Here is a 16,601-nt window from a genome sequence, read left to right on the forward strand (position 1 = left end):
AGTGACTGGGGGTACTTGCTCTTCCCGGATCTGCGGTTGCTGGTGTGGAAAAAGAAACAACTGACGTCAGCACGTGTGGGTGCGTCTAATTAGCTCCCGCTACGTCATCTCGGCGCCAACGACGCACGCGGAGCTGCACGACGACGCCTACCGACGCGCAGGGGTACTGCGGACAAAACTTTCCGGATCAAGTCTGACGGCTGGGGGTAATTCTACGGTAAGGAATGCATGGAGGAGGGAATGCTTTACCTCAACAAGGATATGCAGCATTGCACACCTGATGCAGAGAGCTGGATGCACCTGGCTTCTGTTATGTGAAGGAATAACCAGTGCTCTAGTGAGAGGAGCTGCACTGCAGAGTGAAGTGAGCGTGCACTTCTGCTACTTGTGTTACAGCTAACTTGTGTCCTCAATAGATGATTTTTAAAGGCACATCCAGTACATTTTTTATAAATTCGGGCATAAATTTTTTGAAAACAGAGGAAAATTCTTGAATTGATTGAGTTGCTCTACAAAGCTTGCGAGTTTTGCTTGTGCTGCTAGGAGTGGCCTACACTGCTGTGGCTAGTGCTGAACCTTACAAGAGTGTGGTGCGAGCTCACTCTGCCACCGCATGTACTATACTTTCTGTGTGTGTGACCGTGAAGCTTGAACTGCGGCTGTCTGTGCATCACACCTAAGCTGTGCATGTTCTGTATGTGTGAGGGAATCTAGCGGTACTGCTTGATATACTTGTTTTATGTGGCATAGGACAGATAGCTCGCTGCTCTCTTTGCTGGGTGTCTTCAGTATAAGTGAAAGAAGCTTGCATTGAGGCAGTCTGTGTACCCTAAGTAAGCTGTGCATGTTCTCTTTGTGTGACGGGATCTTACAGTACTGCGTTGTATACTTGTTTTGTGATGTATGGGAAAGATCGCGCTGCTGTCTTTGCTGGGTCTCTTCTTTACATGTGAATGAAGCTTGCACTGCCACTGTCTGTGCACCCATCCTAGACAGAGCATGTTATCTATGTGTTAGGGGATCTTGTGGTACTGCTTTATATACCCGTCTTGTAGTGTATGGGAAGAAAACTTTGCTGCTTTCTTTGCGGGGTCTCTTCTGTATATGTCAATTAAGCTTGCACTGCGGCGGTCTGTGCACCGCTACCTAAGCTGTGCATGTTCTGTATGTGTGAAGGGATCTTGCGGTACTGCTTTGTATTCCTGGTTGTGGGGTAGAAGAACGATAAGCTCTGCTGCTCTCTTTGCCGAGTCTCTTCTGTATATGAGAATGAAGCTTTCACTGCGGCTGCCTTTGCATACTACCTAAGCTGTGCATGTTCTCCTTGTGTGAGGGGATCTTGCGGTACTGCTTTGTGGGGTGGAGGACCGATAGCTCTGCTGCTGTTTTTGCTGGGTCTCTTCTGTATATGTGACAATAGCTTGCAGTTTTGACGACTGCGTAGCTGCCAAGTACACTTTGACACGTGATACCTTCATCCAGCCTTAACTCTTTAATGTTAGGCAAGACCCTATTGCAGCCATAGTTTCACTTTTAACATTGTAAATATTGACTTTGAAATCTCGCCATGCAAAGTACTGTGTGCTAAAAGCCAGGCCAGGCATTAGGGGTCATTCACTGCATGGAGACACTTAGCAGCTCGGTGTGTGTGGTGTTTACAGGGACACAGACAGGGAGGCATGGTGTTATGGCTTGTACATCCAGTCTATTACAAAGTGCATGTTCGTCCATAGTGGCATCTTACCATTGGATAACAGATGTTTATTGTTACCAAACTCAATGCTATTCATTTTTCTGACCTCCTAAGGATGAAGGGCTGAGTGGACCTGCCGGGATTTGAACTGGTGGCAATGAGTGGATTATTACAGCCCTGGAGCGGCTGTATTAGTCCACTCAGCCATGAGTCCCAGCTGTATAGGCGATGACAGTGTATAAGTATTAAACCGCCATTATTCCATCTGTTCTTCTATATAGAAGGAAACCTTCAGTGTGCATGGTTGCTTCTATAGATACTTAACCTATGTAATATTGAGTGCACGGGGATCCTGTATATATCCTCTCCTGAAAATGTGAGAGGGACCTTTACAGTGGGAAGGCAGCAACATCAAGCTGCGCTGTGCAGGTCATGGGCAGTTTGTCTACTCCTGGTTTTTTCTTTGCATTCTGGTGCCTGTAGTTTTGTTTTCATGGTTCTAAATGGAGGACTAAAATTACCAGAAAGAAGCGGATAATCTACTCACGCCTGACATGGAAGAACATCACAGCTCTGCATCTATTGACCTAACAAGAAAAGCTCCATAACAGTGGCAGAGCTCCTTCTGCAAATATTAATAATCCTAGCTTCAATTTTATTGGAAAGAAATGGAGTGGGAGCAGTACATGGGGAGGAAAGTTTCATATTAAACAGTGGCCCCCGAGTCTCTCACATCTCACAGATATTCATTGGCTTTGGGCTGTATGAGGCCTCACTTGAAAGCTTAGATGCCCCTTGCAGGGTAGCTCTCCGAACCACAAGCGCTGCCGGCAGTGCTTAATTTGCAAATAAATAGGTTCCACGGACCTCGGCAGGAGGCCACTGCGGCTTGCACCACCCATTGCCCTGCCAGCACTGACAGTACCAACACAACTACTAACCATCACAGTTCGACCATTCAGACTATTCCGGGCTCCCAAAGCTATAACAATGGCTTTGGCAGCAAGTATTAGTCATGTTATGTATATTACATTAATAAATGACTGCTGTTGTCCCTATTTGTACATTAGACAAACAGTGCCACCATGTGGCAAACTGTCATTAGTGCTGTTGTTGTCAATTAAGTGCCGGTGCTGTGCACCGGAAAATATCGGCTCAAATTAAGCACTGGCTGCAGGGGCCTTGGGTACCAGAATAGGGCCTAAAGCACAATGACTATGTAAAGCTAGGTGTTTGTGGCAAGGACAGAAGCATCACTTTGATATTTCCTAACATAATGGTAGTGATAGCTCTCTCCCCCATTGATGGCTACACAGTGTGACGTCACGTGGGAATACTGAAGTCTCACACAACGGCATTTCCATACCAATGGAAGCTGTGAGTAAATGTATGCTTGTATTGTTTTTGTGGCCCATCTGCGGCTCCCCCAAAGTATTACGAACACCCTTGCATCCAGTGGTCATTGCTGTCATTTGATAGCCAGCAGTGGCATTCGGTGAGCATTCTGGACATCTGAGGAGTATTCATTAAGTCTAAAAATGGGCACCTGAAGATGTGAAGTAACCACATGAGTATTCGCATGAAAATGTGAGCAACAAACTGTTCATTTTAGGTTAGACAATGTTAAGAGAGATTTCTGGATTGCTGCTATACCATTAGTGTGGTTTTGCAGAGGTGTTGGGCACAGATACCGTCACACACAAGTCTCTTTTCTGTTTGAGATTGTTTGCTAGTGAGGTTTGTACTGTTGTGAGCTTGGTGATACCCAACTATATGGAATATCTGTGCAGTGATGTTTGGGTTGTGTATGCTTATAAAGAAAAGCCAAGCAGAAGACACTGGTTCTGGAGAATAATGCTCGTTGAACATTTTATGAGGAATTTTTCACTGAGAATCGATTTTGCCACGCTGTCAAAACTATTTGGCAAATGCCCTTGTGTAAAAATATTTTCTTGCAGGTTGGTGTTTCTTTATAACCCCATTGTCTGTTTATTTTTCCTTTCCTTTTGCTTCCTCCACTTTCTAAGGATAGTGTGAATGGGGTCTCCTCCCTTTTCTTTCTATCAATTTGTTCTTGCCTTCCCTACCCTGACCTTATCTATGTAATTCCTATCTCATTCTTCCTAGCTCCTCCATACCCACTCCCCCTCCCTTCCTCTACTTTTCACTCAAAGTCTACTGCCAAGCTCTTTTTCCCATACATCTTTCTTTCTTTCTGTCCTGTTTTCTTCTTTGTTTTGCTGTCTCCCTCTTCTCGTCTTATTCCATCCAGAAATTATTTTTCAGGAAATTTACTGGATTTTCATAGAAAAGTTATTTTGTCAATATGTCTATTCCTAAAAAATTGAGATTTGTCAGACTGGCTTTCTTCATTTTGGAGTTTCTCCTTATGATGTTATTCCGTTGTATGAGGGCTCAGTGTTGTGTCCAATTCCTTCTGTTGGTGTACCTGTGCCCAAGTGGCAGCAGTAAATCACGTATTTGATGAAAGTCTTAAGGTGAGGACGCATTGTATTTACTCAAAAAGGAAACACGGGTATTTGAGAGTTAAATGTGGTCTTATTCAAGTAATAATTCACGCAGTGTTGAGAACACATATTGCTAATATTATGACATAGGTTCATTATTACCATCATGAGCCTACTTGTTGCTAGAGCAGTTATTTCATGAATCGCGTGGAGGTCTTTCATTAGCTACATTGCTATCTTTTCATGAGATTTAAGAATCATACATTTGACTACAGTCTTATGTCTGAGCCTCTAAGATCAGTGCGCCTTAAGCGATCTAGCGTTTATCTTCACCTGTAATGTCTCTGCTATGAAAGTGGGCAACTCTGGTGTTTTTGTCTTTAAAATCTAACTCAATGGATATCTCTGCATTCTATATTAGTCCGAAATTCTACTAGCAAATGGCCAGGTTGAAATTGAATTGGAACTGGAAAAGATAGAAGTGAAGTAAAGTACTTGATACAGGCTAAATTACATACTCAGACTAGTTGAACCGCCTGCAAAACTCATTGTTTCCCACAGTTTTACAGGGAGTGTGTGCTATAAAATTATTTATTTGCTTTTATATATTTTAATATTTTGTTGCTTATGTAATATGGTGTTTTTACCTTTTTTGCACAGTGTCTGTATTATATTGTGTTCCTTTATGGCTATTTTGTAGACGAATAAAGATGAATAGATTGAATTATTTGGCTCTATTTTAAAAAAAAATCTTTGGAGTGCAGAAGGAAAATTGAAGTATTGGGCTCAATTTGCAAAATATAAATAATTGGACTCTTTCTGAAGTGCCTATTTGTTGCTTTTCAGTCAATTTCTTAGCTTAATTGTGCTTTAATAAGCACGATGGGTTCAATTTGTAAGGGAAAAATCTAGGGGATTGGGCTTCCACACCTGACGCTCCCTAACTGGGGGGTAGATGGGTTCTATGCTTGCCTGGGGGCCCTTGGCAAATTTGCTACGCCACTGCGGCCCATTTGTCTTTATCGACCTTGTGATGCCAAATTTCAAGGCAGGGCTGCAATGAATATGAAGGACTGCAGAGAACTGAAGAACCTTGAGCACAACTCTAAACAAAGGGAAGTTTTTCCTCTTGACAAGTTGCAGGACTGGGTTTTCATATTTAAAAAAAATCTGTACTTTCGCATCACTTTTAAGTTGTTGCAAAAAATATATATATATAATAATTTGTTAACATTTGCGATAAACTCTTAAGAAAGCTGCCCATCCATTTTAGCCTCAACTAGAACATGTGAGTGAATACTGAAGGATGATGGGAAAAACTACACCAGAGCACAGATGTTCGATAAGTGATAACCTCTGTTAACTTAATTAAACCAACTGAGAATGTATTCACAAAATATAAACTTTTCAAATCCCTACCTCGGCTATAAATTTCGAAATTAGGTAGCGGACCGAAAGTAACCCCGGCATACACACTACATAGCCCCTATGCCAAACCAAAATACTCTGAAAAAAAAGACTAACAACCTTTTTGCATTTTGACCAACTTGTTTAGGCCTCTGGACGTGCACCTAATGTGCCTCTTCTCTGGATTGCTCTTATCCGTATCTCAATCTATATATGTCAAGATCCTTGTATTATTGTTTTGTGATTATTTTAATCTCTAGATTATATTGTGAAACCTTCTATTGCCATGGTGGGTCTGGCACCCGCTATACAAACCCACAATTAAATAAATACGTAATATCCGAATATTAGAATGCTGGGAGCTGGGAGCTGCAATGAAGACAATGTAGTGGCTCTGGGCTATTATAGGCTGGTATAAGCCTTCTGCACCAACATTCCAATGTTTGTCTTTCTGTTTCTCCCATTTTAATCTAGAACATTCTACCCTCAGTGGATAGAATATCTAATGACACCATCGCCCTTCTTCTGTTGCCTAATCTGCTTATTAAAGGCCCTCTCCCTTGTTACAGACCGTGCCTGCGGCTCAGGCCTATAACTCTGTTTCAGGGCATTTGACAACTGGTATAGCCCTCGGCAATGGGCTAGAAGTCACCATTAGTAACTGCAGCAGGATGGCTGTTTCCGTGTGTTAAATTAAACCCAGTGGGTTTGTGACTGCATTTTAAAAAACGCATATTTGTGAGGTATAAACCAGTTTGGACCGGCACACAGACAGAATGCAAGCAGACAAGTGTACAAAGTTTACAGCACACAAAGGTCCCTAGACAAAGTACAGAGGAAAGGTGCCTGGCAGCAGCTGAACTTCGTGCCCTCCTGACATGACTGCAACTTATGGTTCAAGTTAGAAATACTGCTTGAGGCAACAGCATGACTTCAGAATACTCATGAACTTGTACCCATTGACTCTTCCTTATGTGATAAGGGATTCTAGAAATGTACACTCGTCGTTACCCTTGTGAGCACAGACTAGTGGCGCACTGCAATGAGGAAGTCATGTCCATGTTGTGCACCTGTGTGACAGCAGTGCATCATGAGGCATTCCTTTTCTATTTTTATTTGTTGCAGTTTTATGTAGCGCAAACATGGCCCAAGGGAATTAGAAGCTTCACGTGAACACAAGATTACATTACAGAAGGTGCCATTTTTATTATTATTTTTTGACACGGGGAGATTACGCGATTTCCCCAGAATCACAGTATGTTGAACGATGCCTGGTCTCAAACCTAGTTCCCCAGTTGCAAAGTTTGCCATTGGAGTCCCTGCTACTTAGGGGAACTACTTTGTGTGGCTGTGCTCCTAGTGAAAGAGCATAACGTCATCATTCACACCGAGTTACACAATGGCTGAGGGCAGCTGACCTATTACCCCAAGCTGTATGTGGTAGTTGGCAAAAAACACAACAGACCAATGGGTAAAGGGGGTTGGAGGGAAGTCCCTAAAAGTCATATTCATCTATTAATATTTATACATGTACATATATACATACACACACACATATATATACATATATGTACACACACACACACATATACATACACATAGGTACACACATATATACATATATGTACACACATACATACACATATATACATATAGGTACACACACACACATATACATATATGTACACACACATACATATATATATTTAACTTTAAATCAATAAACCGTTGGAACACCCTTCCTCCATCCATGAAAAGAGATGCTGAAGCCCCGAGATTTCAGAAAAAAAAGTGAAAAAAACGTGCTTTTCCCCCCCTTTGAAGCCTAAAGCTCGGTGTTGGCTTTTCTGCAAGTGTCTAGGTCAGAAGCCTTTCTTGCTACTTGACATGACTAAAAGGAACAATTTTTGCTGTGCTTTGAAACCTTTGTGGACGACTGGGAGTGATAAGTCGACTAGAGTGATGTACATAGTGAGCCAACAGAAAATACATCTCCTGTGGACAAAACAACTTCCTAAGGAAATGTGTTATCTGTACGCCACAAAAAGTCCCGGAAGGAAGCCTAGGGGTCCAAAACAAAGAATGAGTCAGTATTCGGTCTTTAAGTTGCACTATTGTACGCTAGTGCTTTTGCTAAATGCCTCGGCTGGTTTAATATTCTCGGAAACGCTCAGTCAGGCCAAACAGAAACAGTACAGGCCGTCTGTCTTTCGTTTGTAGTTCTGCTGCGCTGTGTTTTTCTTGCCCGGGTCACCATAGCAGATGCTGCTTGCTGGGGTTATCCAGAATGAGCATTCATAGGCAATGGGTATAAATTGTTAACTATTAATAGAAACTCTCAAAAATGACCACTTTGTACGCCTTTCAATGCCTGAAGAGGACAGCACAGCGGGACAGACAGCTTCTGTACTTAACAGAGAAAGAACAAACGGCAGACCAAGGTCAACCACATCCAGTCCACATGTACAATACATTAGAAAGTGGTGCAATCACTTCCCGCCTCCGCCGTCCGCAGGTGTCAGTAGTAGCCAAATTTTCAAGAAAAAATGGAAGGTGCACTCGTTGCGGAGTCAAACAAGCAAGAAAGAATCTGTTCCAAAATCACTTCTTTTATTCAATCAATCTTTAAAACTGGCACACAGTCAACGTGTTTCGTTCCCAATTTTGCCAGAGGGAACTTCGTCAGGGCTAGTGCCCAAGAACTGCGGGGTTTCAAGTGTATTCTTGTGTAGCAGCATGATAACCGGCAGGACCGCTACACGAGAAGACATGAGAAGACGCTGGTCTAAAGATCCACTAAGAAGGGGGACCCCTGAAAACTGATACAGGCAGGACTACCAGGGGAATCATCAAAGTTCAAAGGGAAAAGAGAGTACCTGCCACGAATAGATCACATTAAGGCCCTAAAAAAGGTCCAGATACTTAGAGACCACCACCAAAAGGCAAACCGAATCAGGGTAAAGAAAACAGACAAATAAGGTCTAAATAAATTGGAATATTTTTAGAAAAAAGTCTTTTTTATTTTATTTCATCATTTACGTATATGTGAAACTCATTTATTTGATACATATAGTAGAAAATTGAACAGAATGAATCAGGAAGAATAGTGAAACAAAACATCAAAGTAATGCAGTGTCTATACAGGGAGTTGCTAACAGTCCCAAAAGTGCTCCTTCAAACAAACAAACATTCATACAATCACGTATCCAACAACCACATCAAAAAACATATAACATTAGTACATCCTCATAAAAACATACAGCAGATTGAAATAATTATTTAACAGCTGAAATTTAACAGGAGTGGACTTAAAACAGTCCAAGCGGCTAAAAAGGCACACAAAAAGCACGTTTGTAGTAGCCAGAGGTGCGATAACAAAATGCCAATTTTGTTATCGCACCTCTGGCTACTACAAACGTGCTACTTTTGGGACTGTTAGCAACTCCCTGTATAGACACTGCATTACTTTGATGTTTTGTTTCACTATTCTTCCTGATTCATTCTGTTCAATTTTCTACTATATGTATCAAATAAATGAGTTTCACATATACGTAAATAATAATGATGAAATAAAATAAAAAAGACTTTTTTCTAAAAATATTCCAATTTATTTAGACCTTATTTGTCTGTTTTCTTTACCCTGATTCGGTTTGCCTTTTGGTGGTGGTCTCTAAGTATCTGGACCTTTTTTAGGGCCTTAATGTGATCTATTCGTGGCAGGTACTCTCTTTTCCCTTTGGACGCTGGTCTAAAGTACATACAGCATGACTTCACATCAATAAAGTCCTTTGACGGAATAGTGGTGACTGGGACCTTGCCTTATTTCCATTATATTACTCAGGATACTTGAAACCCTGCAGTTCTTGGGCGCTAGCCCTGACGAAGTTCCCTCTGGTAAAATTGGGAATGAAACGCATTGGCTGTGTGCCAGTTTTAAAGATTGATGGAATAAAAGAAGCGATTTTGGAACAGATTCTTGCTTGCTTGTGTGACTCCGCAACGAGTGCACCTTCCATTTTTTCTTGAAAATGTAGCTTCTGTACTTAAGCTCAGATTGAAAATCCTAAAGGAAGTGAATTAAGCAAGCACTGGTAAATCAATATGTTTGGCTTTAGGAAGCCTGGGATTTTTTAAAAACTTTTTGTGTGAAAACAAACAAACTAAATATAATAAATGTAAGCGTAATGAAAAAGTAGTACAAAGTAAAAACATCTAAAAATGATGCATAGGTTTGTCAAAAAAGTAAATAAAAAATTACGAATCGCAATAATAAATGTAAAAATTTTAAAAAGCAGGGATTGGTCTATGAGCCATGGCACTAAAATGGACCACTTTCTATATGTATGTGCAAGATCAAAACGCCATCCCTCACAGTGAAGGTGGCCACTGGCTGATGGGGCTGACCTAGTGTTCCATGCAGTAGTGAATGAAAGGAAAATGCAAAAAGGCAATTAAGACAAATTAATTTTAAAATCTGACTAAAGCCTCTCTATGTAATAATCAGTGCTTTAAATTGGTCGGTACTCACTGGTACTGAGTACCGGCACTTCTTATTTTTACCGATCAGAGTACCGGCACTTCTCCACTAGTAGTGATTGAAGGTAAGCTAACTGGTGCTAGAGCTCGAGGCAGTCAGAGTGCCGCAGATCTTTGTGGCCCTCTGACAGCCAAAGCGCCTCTCTAGCTCGTAGGTGAGTAACTGCTGAACAATTCAGCAGTGGCTCATGCGAGTTATGCAAGGGATGTCCCTGTTTTGTAATTTTCACGCCCTGCTGCATTTGATAGAGAAGGGCCCATTAAGGCCCTTCTCTGTCAATCAAATTCTTACTGTGCTTGCTGTGCTGTAACAATCCCAAGTGAACCTTTTTCGGTGAGCATTTGTCTGCGTGTGTGCGTGCGTGCGTTTGCCTGCTTCTGTGTATGTTTGAGTGTGAGAGAGAAAGCAAGCTCAGAGGAAGAGAATCTGAAAACTCTCAGGAGGTAGTTTTAAAGAAATGCGTGGAATGCTTTTCTGTGTGCATTGTCTGTTTGTTTCTGTGTGTATTATAAGTATTGTGCCTAAAGCAACCAAGTGGGAACAGTATGACCGTGAGAAGCTTCAAATATTGCAAGACAAGGAAACCTTAACATATCGTGTTAGGTCTTTATTTTGTGTAATGAGTTAACACATTTTGTTATATTGATACTTTTCTCACATGTTTTCTACTGTCCTGCAACTGGCGTAGTACTCATTATTAATGCTGCTATTCCAAACTCTCTCTGAGGCTGAATAGTGCTGTTGATGGCTTGACTGCATTCAATTCAATTCAATTCAATTCATAAAGCTTTATTCGGAGCTTAACACAAAGTCCATAAAAGCACATACATACAAGCATCAAAAACAAACTCATAATAACCAATTATCACAAATACAGATCAAAATACAAGTTTAAAAAACAGTTAAAATGACATACTGTTCCTAACTTTGACAGCTTGTAGGAGAAAGGTTGCAGTAAAAAAACAGACATCAGGATTTAGATTAAAAAATAGCTTCATAGAATCATGGACATTTCATGTTCCATACTTTAAAAAGATAGGTTTTAAGAAGACTGAACGGAGGTTACCATACAATTTCCAAACAGTAAGAAGTGCATAGTGCTTTGTGCAGATGAGTAATCACATGGGCAAGGGCCAATCGGATATTTTTTGGTGATGGGGAAAGCCACCAAATGGTGCACAATCCCCAGCCTTAATCTGGTTAATACAAACTGGTGGGAAACTCTATTAACATAACTCAGGTATGGTTAGTAGCCAACAGTCTCACTATATCTTCCATATACCAAACCTGTGGAAGAATGACCACCCAATGTCTCCCGCCTCTCAGATTTATGGCTCATAAAAATGAGCTTCAACTCACCCTTTGACATACTAGAAGCAGCATACATATCCTTTCTAATATCAAGTCCATAAATCTCTGAAAAACTATTGACAACAAATTTAATCCAGGGGATCTTCATGTGGTCATCTGTTAGAAAACAATCACTAATGATTGCTCTATTTAACGAGGTCTCTTCCTTAGACCAGATGGCGCTCCATAACATTAATGGTCTTAAAGTAATTTGGTCTGAGAGATGTTGTAACCCAAGCTCTTTATGCACCAATTCATTGGAAGCAGATATAGGTAGGCACAAAAGTCTCTTAAGAAAGAGATTTTCCTCCACTTGGAGACTTCGGGCCGAATAATGGCCCCAGACTCCAGCACCATAAAGAGCAATCGAAAGACATCTCATTTGATAAATTGTTAACATGTCTTTAATCCGTTTATCCCCAATTTTACTAGCAAACTTGAACCTCCCATTGGCACATTTGGCCATCTTGGCCCGGACATAAGTAATCTCACTCGACCAGCAGCCGTTCTTAGTAAAATTAATGCCAAGGTAGTTAAAGGAATTCACCGTTTGCACCTTATACCCATCAATGAAATAGGAATTGGGTTTTTTAAAGCCCAAACCACATTCCAAGATGTGGGTTTTGGATTTATTAATCAGTAGTTTCCTATCCTTGATGAACATAGAAAACTTGTCCATCAGACGTTGTAGGCCAATAGGAGTCCTAGATAAAATCACGGCATCGTCCGCATAAAGTAAAACCGGGACCTTAAAATCATTAATATTCGGGGCATCTGCCACCACTGTTTTTAGGACTGAATCCACTTCGTTTATAAAAAGGGTAAAGAGAAGGGGTGCAAGAACACACCCTTGTCTTATACCTCGCCCTATCTTAAACTTGGGGGTACACTCCCCCCCCCCCCCCCGGTCCATAGCGAACACTGGTACTAAGGTTGGAATATAGTCGTGCCAGGAAATAAATAATACCCTCAGGTGCCCCCAAAGCCAGTAATTTGGCCCATAGTATACTATGGTCCACCATATCGAAGGCACTGCTCAAATCCGCAAAGCAGAGATAGAGAGAGCCTTTCTTGGCCCTCGTATATTTCCCGATTAGGAGGTCGAGGTTAAGACATTGTTCGACAGTCCCTCGACCCTTCCTAAAACCATATTGGCAATTGGCCAAGATATTGTTAGAATCGGCCCACTCTTCCAACCTGACCAGAAGCACCCTGCTCATGATTTTTACAGAGGAATCGAGAAGGGAGATTGGGCGATAGTTCTTAACATCGCCCCTGTCTCCCTTCTTATAAATAGGAATAATACTAGATTCCTCCCAAGTGGGTGGGACTTCATTACATACTGCCGCATTAAAAACTTTTGTCAATAATGGGCCCCACAACTCTGGGACTAATTTATACAGATCAATAGGCACCCCGTCGGGACCCTGGGCCTTCCCACCATTACTTAAAGTAATACTTCCCTGTGCTTCGGCTATAGAGATATTCAGAGGTATGATGGGCCAATCATCTTCATGCCCACCCCACTGTCTTTCTGAATCGAAGATCTCTGAAAAGTGGGAAACCCAATTTTCCTCGCTTACATTGGCCGTCAATTCAGGCATCTTGTCATCCTTTAGGAACGGACAATTAACCGTATCCCAAAATAAAAAGGAATCTGAAGTAGCTGCTGCCAGATCAAGTTTATCCCAGGCCTCTTGCCTTAATTCAAACTTCCTGTGCTTAACTGCAACCTGGTAGGTGGCTCTCAGGTCTCTAACCAAACTGTTATCTCTTGGCTTAGCTCGCAAAGCGTCTTTAAGCCCCTTTAGTGCAATGGTACTAGCATGGTCAAACCACCCCTTTTGTTTAGATACCTTAGCCTTTCCAAATTTCGTAAATTAATTATCTATAAAATGATTAATTTTAATAAAATTATGCACGGCTTGATCAGTAACCTCCTTACTTTCTAAAATGGTAGTAATTTCTACCAAACAACTAGAGACAATGGAGTTTGACACATGCTCCGCTTTATCCCCTTTCCATCTGATTCTGGTTCCATTTGGTTGATGCAGTTCGATATTAACAATAGAACACATGTTAGAACCCTGCTTCGCCTTCCAGAAAAAAGTCTCAGTGGTGATACAGTTGTGGTCGCTAAGTGCATTATCCACGACCACCGGAGTCAAACACCAAGGACTAAGACTAGAGGATATGCAAATAAAGTCAATTACAGTATTTGCATTCCTTCCCCTAAAAGTAGGGATTATTCATTTAAAAGCTCCTTCTGTTGTGATGTAGGGCCTGCTCCCAGCAGGTATTCACACCACTCTATCATCATGTGCAGCTGTTAATCTGCATATATGGGAAGTTTGAAGCTACCATCAAAAGTAATGCATGGGGAAAATGAATACTCGATAGAAATGTCTTAGTATCATCATGTCTCGCCCCACCTCTAACCCCGCCCCTAGCTCAGTTTAATGAGTACCTACACTTATTTTTCCCCATTCAAAGCACTGCTTATAATTATAATTTGGTTTGGAAAACATGACGCAAGTTTAACAGCTAAAGCTGTTTAAAAACTGAGATGAAACCAAAATGAAGTTCCACATCTCTGGACCAATCAGAAGTGATACCATCACACCAGCATGGAAGTCTCTTCATTGGTTACTTGTCGCGCAGAGAACAGATTTCAAAACACTCTTCTCTGCACCCCGTCTCCCTCAACAACCTCACAAAGCTCGTGCTTCCATATCATATGAGCCCCAAAATTGACTTTCTGTTTAAACGCAGATATACGTGGTCATGGAAGAGTGCCATGCATTCACCGGGCTATTCGTTTTGTGGCTGCTTTCCTTTGCCTCTTCCTCAAGGTGGATTTTGGAAAATGTTGTTCTGGCCTAAAGATGTACCTGTCCGTCCAAGACTCAGTCTACATACAAATTTGAGCACAATAATTATTAAAAAGTTTCAGTCACCCATATTTACATCAAGCACTCCTTTTCCAAATATGAATCGCTCTGAATACGTTGCAAGACACTATAAAATATATGTATATTTAAATGATAATACCAACCTATTGTAGCCATTCAGCGAGAAGGCACCTTGTGAGGAGGCAGACGTGCTACTCTTGAAGTAGTACACACATCCCTTGTGTATGATCACGAATCTCAGGGGCCCTGAAAGACAGGAAGGAGCACAAGTATAACTACAAAACAGTGGTGGAGGTCACAGGAGAATTAATTCGACCCACTAGCTTCAGGGCCTCTATACTTTGTAGTAGCCTGTGCTATATATGCACCAGACAGGTGCGCATTACTTTGTGCAGGCAAGCAGGTCTAAGAAAAGTTAGATATGCAACAGTTACTATTTTTCTGAAAGACTAAAATTTTTACTTCCCTGAAAATATCTAAATGGTTAGACACTTTTAACTGAATGTATGGGGCGAAATACTTGTGTACTCTCTCAAATCTCGCCTTCATCTTTGAACTTTATCTTTCGCCCGCACCCACACCATTGTCATGCCTCTTTAGTTATACATGGTCAGGGCGGCCTATGGTACCAGTATACTGATATTCAATGTAATACGCGATAACATACTTCTGGGGCCAAGGTTTCACCAAATAAAATAAATGTGCAAGCCCTACAGAGTAATGGCCACTTTCGTGACAAAGGGTAACAAGTCGACACTACCCAGCACTGCGATGTATGATATCCCTCTGTACAGTGCAAAGGTTTTTAAATTTTTTGAATAAATTCCCCAGCATGTCCTTGGTTATTTCACAGGTTCAGTCTACTTAACTATTTGAACAATCATTGTAGATCTTGTTGTGTAGGATTTTTGCACACTGGTCACGAAAAAGTGTGGAAAGTGTGTCTTGGCATTCTTGACTATACAGAAGTGGACAAGGGCAGATGCCACATAAACAGGGCAAGGGATACTGTTCATAGGCCACTACTTAAAAGATAGGGTTGCTGGGCTCCTACCTTAGGGTGACCGGGCATCCCAGATTTGCCGAGACCGTCCCTGTTTTTCACCATATGTCCTGGGTGTTTCTGTAAAATTAAATTACGTCGCGGTTTTCAGGGCAGGTCGACTGGGCATGGAGGGAGACACGTTTTCTTGTGTTCCAATGCAGAAATAGCTACCACTAGTAGAAAGCAATTCAGCTAAAACACATGATACTGTGTGTAAAAGTTGCATTTAATTCTCCAAATATAATAAGTGGGCCAATACTATCAATTAAGTCTTTCCATCTATGCTCCTCGATCGATGCAAAATTGTAGTCCTACTTCTATGTTTGCAGAATGTTCATTGCCCTGCTTTGGGATTTCAAGGTCTGGTCATCCTGTCCCAGCTCCTTGCATTCTCTTAAGACACAAGGCAGGGCTCCAGCGCAAATACTATGTGTAGAAGAAATGCGAACTAAAAACCGAGGCACACCGCGTTCAGCCAGGACGGGTCTGCACTGAGAAAGGGAGTCAATGCACAGCACTGCCCCTCCCCAGAGAAAATGTGGGAATGTCCCTTCTCCTCCTCTTCCCTCCCCTCAGAGGGAAATGTGACCGAATTGTTGCTATGGCAAGAAGATTGTACCAATATTTTGTCTAGAAGATGAACTGGAAGTACGATAGTGGAACCTAGATGAAGAACGTGTAATAGCGCCATACTAATGTTAGAAGGCGCTACGTAAGTGCCAACAACATAATCTGAAATACTCCAATGCTTCACGACCTAGAAGTGTTACAGGAGAATGAAATCACCAAAGTAGCAAACAATAAGTCAGCCTATATGGTAATGGAGCGTGGTTTTATTAGGTCTAGGTTGATTTAGGATCCCTCAGCTAATCTAGCCAATAAACCAGCACCTAGCCTGACCCTCAGCCTATCAGGATTTCACCGTCAGCAGTGTGAAAAGCGGCATGCGGTCCGAGTCCTCGCGCTCTGTCAGCTTTACTAAAGATACATACGACTCATCATTTCTCCTCAACCACGCTTGATGGAGCCGGGAGGGTGCCCATACACACACGACTGAGAGCAGCAGTGGCTTGCCACCAACCGTGTACTAGATGACACCATACCAGAACATAAAACCTCTTTCTGTTACTGTAAAAACAACTCCCACGGAGGTTTAACCTTTGGGAATAGTAGGCACAGGTATTTTTTT

The 16,601-nt window shown here is 41.6% G+C and overlaps 1 protein-coding gene across 6 annotated transcripts in view; it reads right to left on the reverse strand.

The window, feature by feature from the left end:
- The window catches only part of SH3BP2 (SH3 domain binding protein 2), a 300,470-nt gene that overhangs the window by 72,297 nt on the left and 211,572 nt on the right, over positions 1 to 16,601 (reverse strand). For all 6 annotated transcript variants that reach the window (XM_085642526.1, XM_085642525.1, XM_085642528.1 and 3 more), the window contains one exon: positions 14,511 to 14,613. In XM_085642526.1, coding sequence (XP_085498652.1) covers positions 14,511 to 14,613 — 103 coding nt within the window. The remainder of the gene's footprint in view (positions 1 to 14,510; positions 14,614 to 16,601) is intronic.

This window comes from Triturus cristatus, chromosome 2_2, assembly GCF_964204655.1.
Source record: "Triturus cristatus chromosome 2_2, aTriCri1.1, whole genome shotgun sequence".
NCBI classification, from domain to species: Eukaryota; Metazoa; Chordata; class Amphibia; order Caudata; family Salamandridae; genus Triturus; species Triturus cristatus.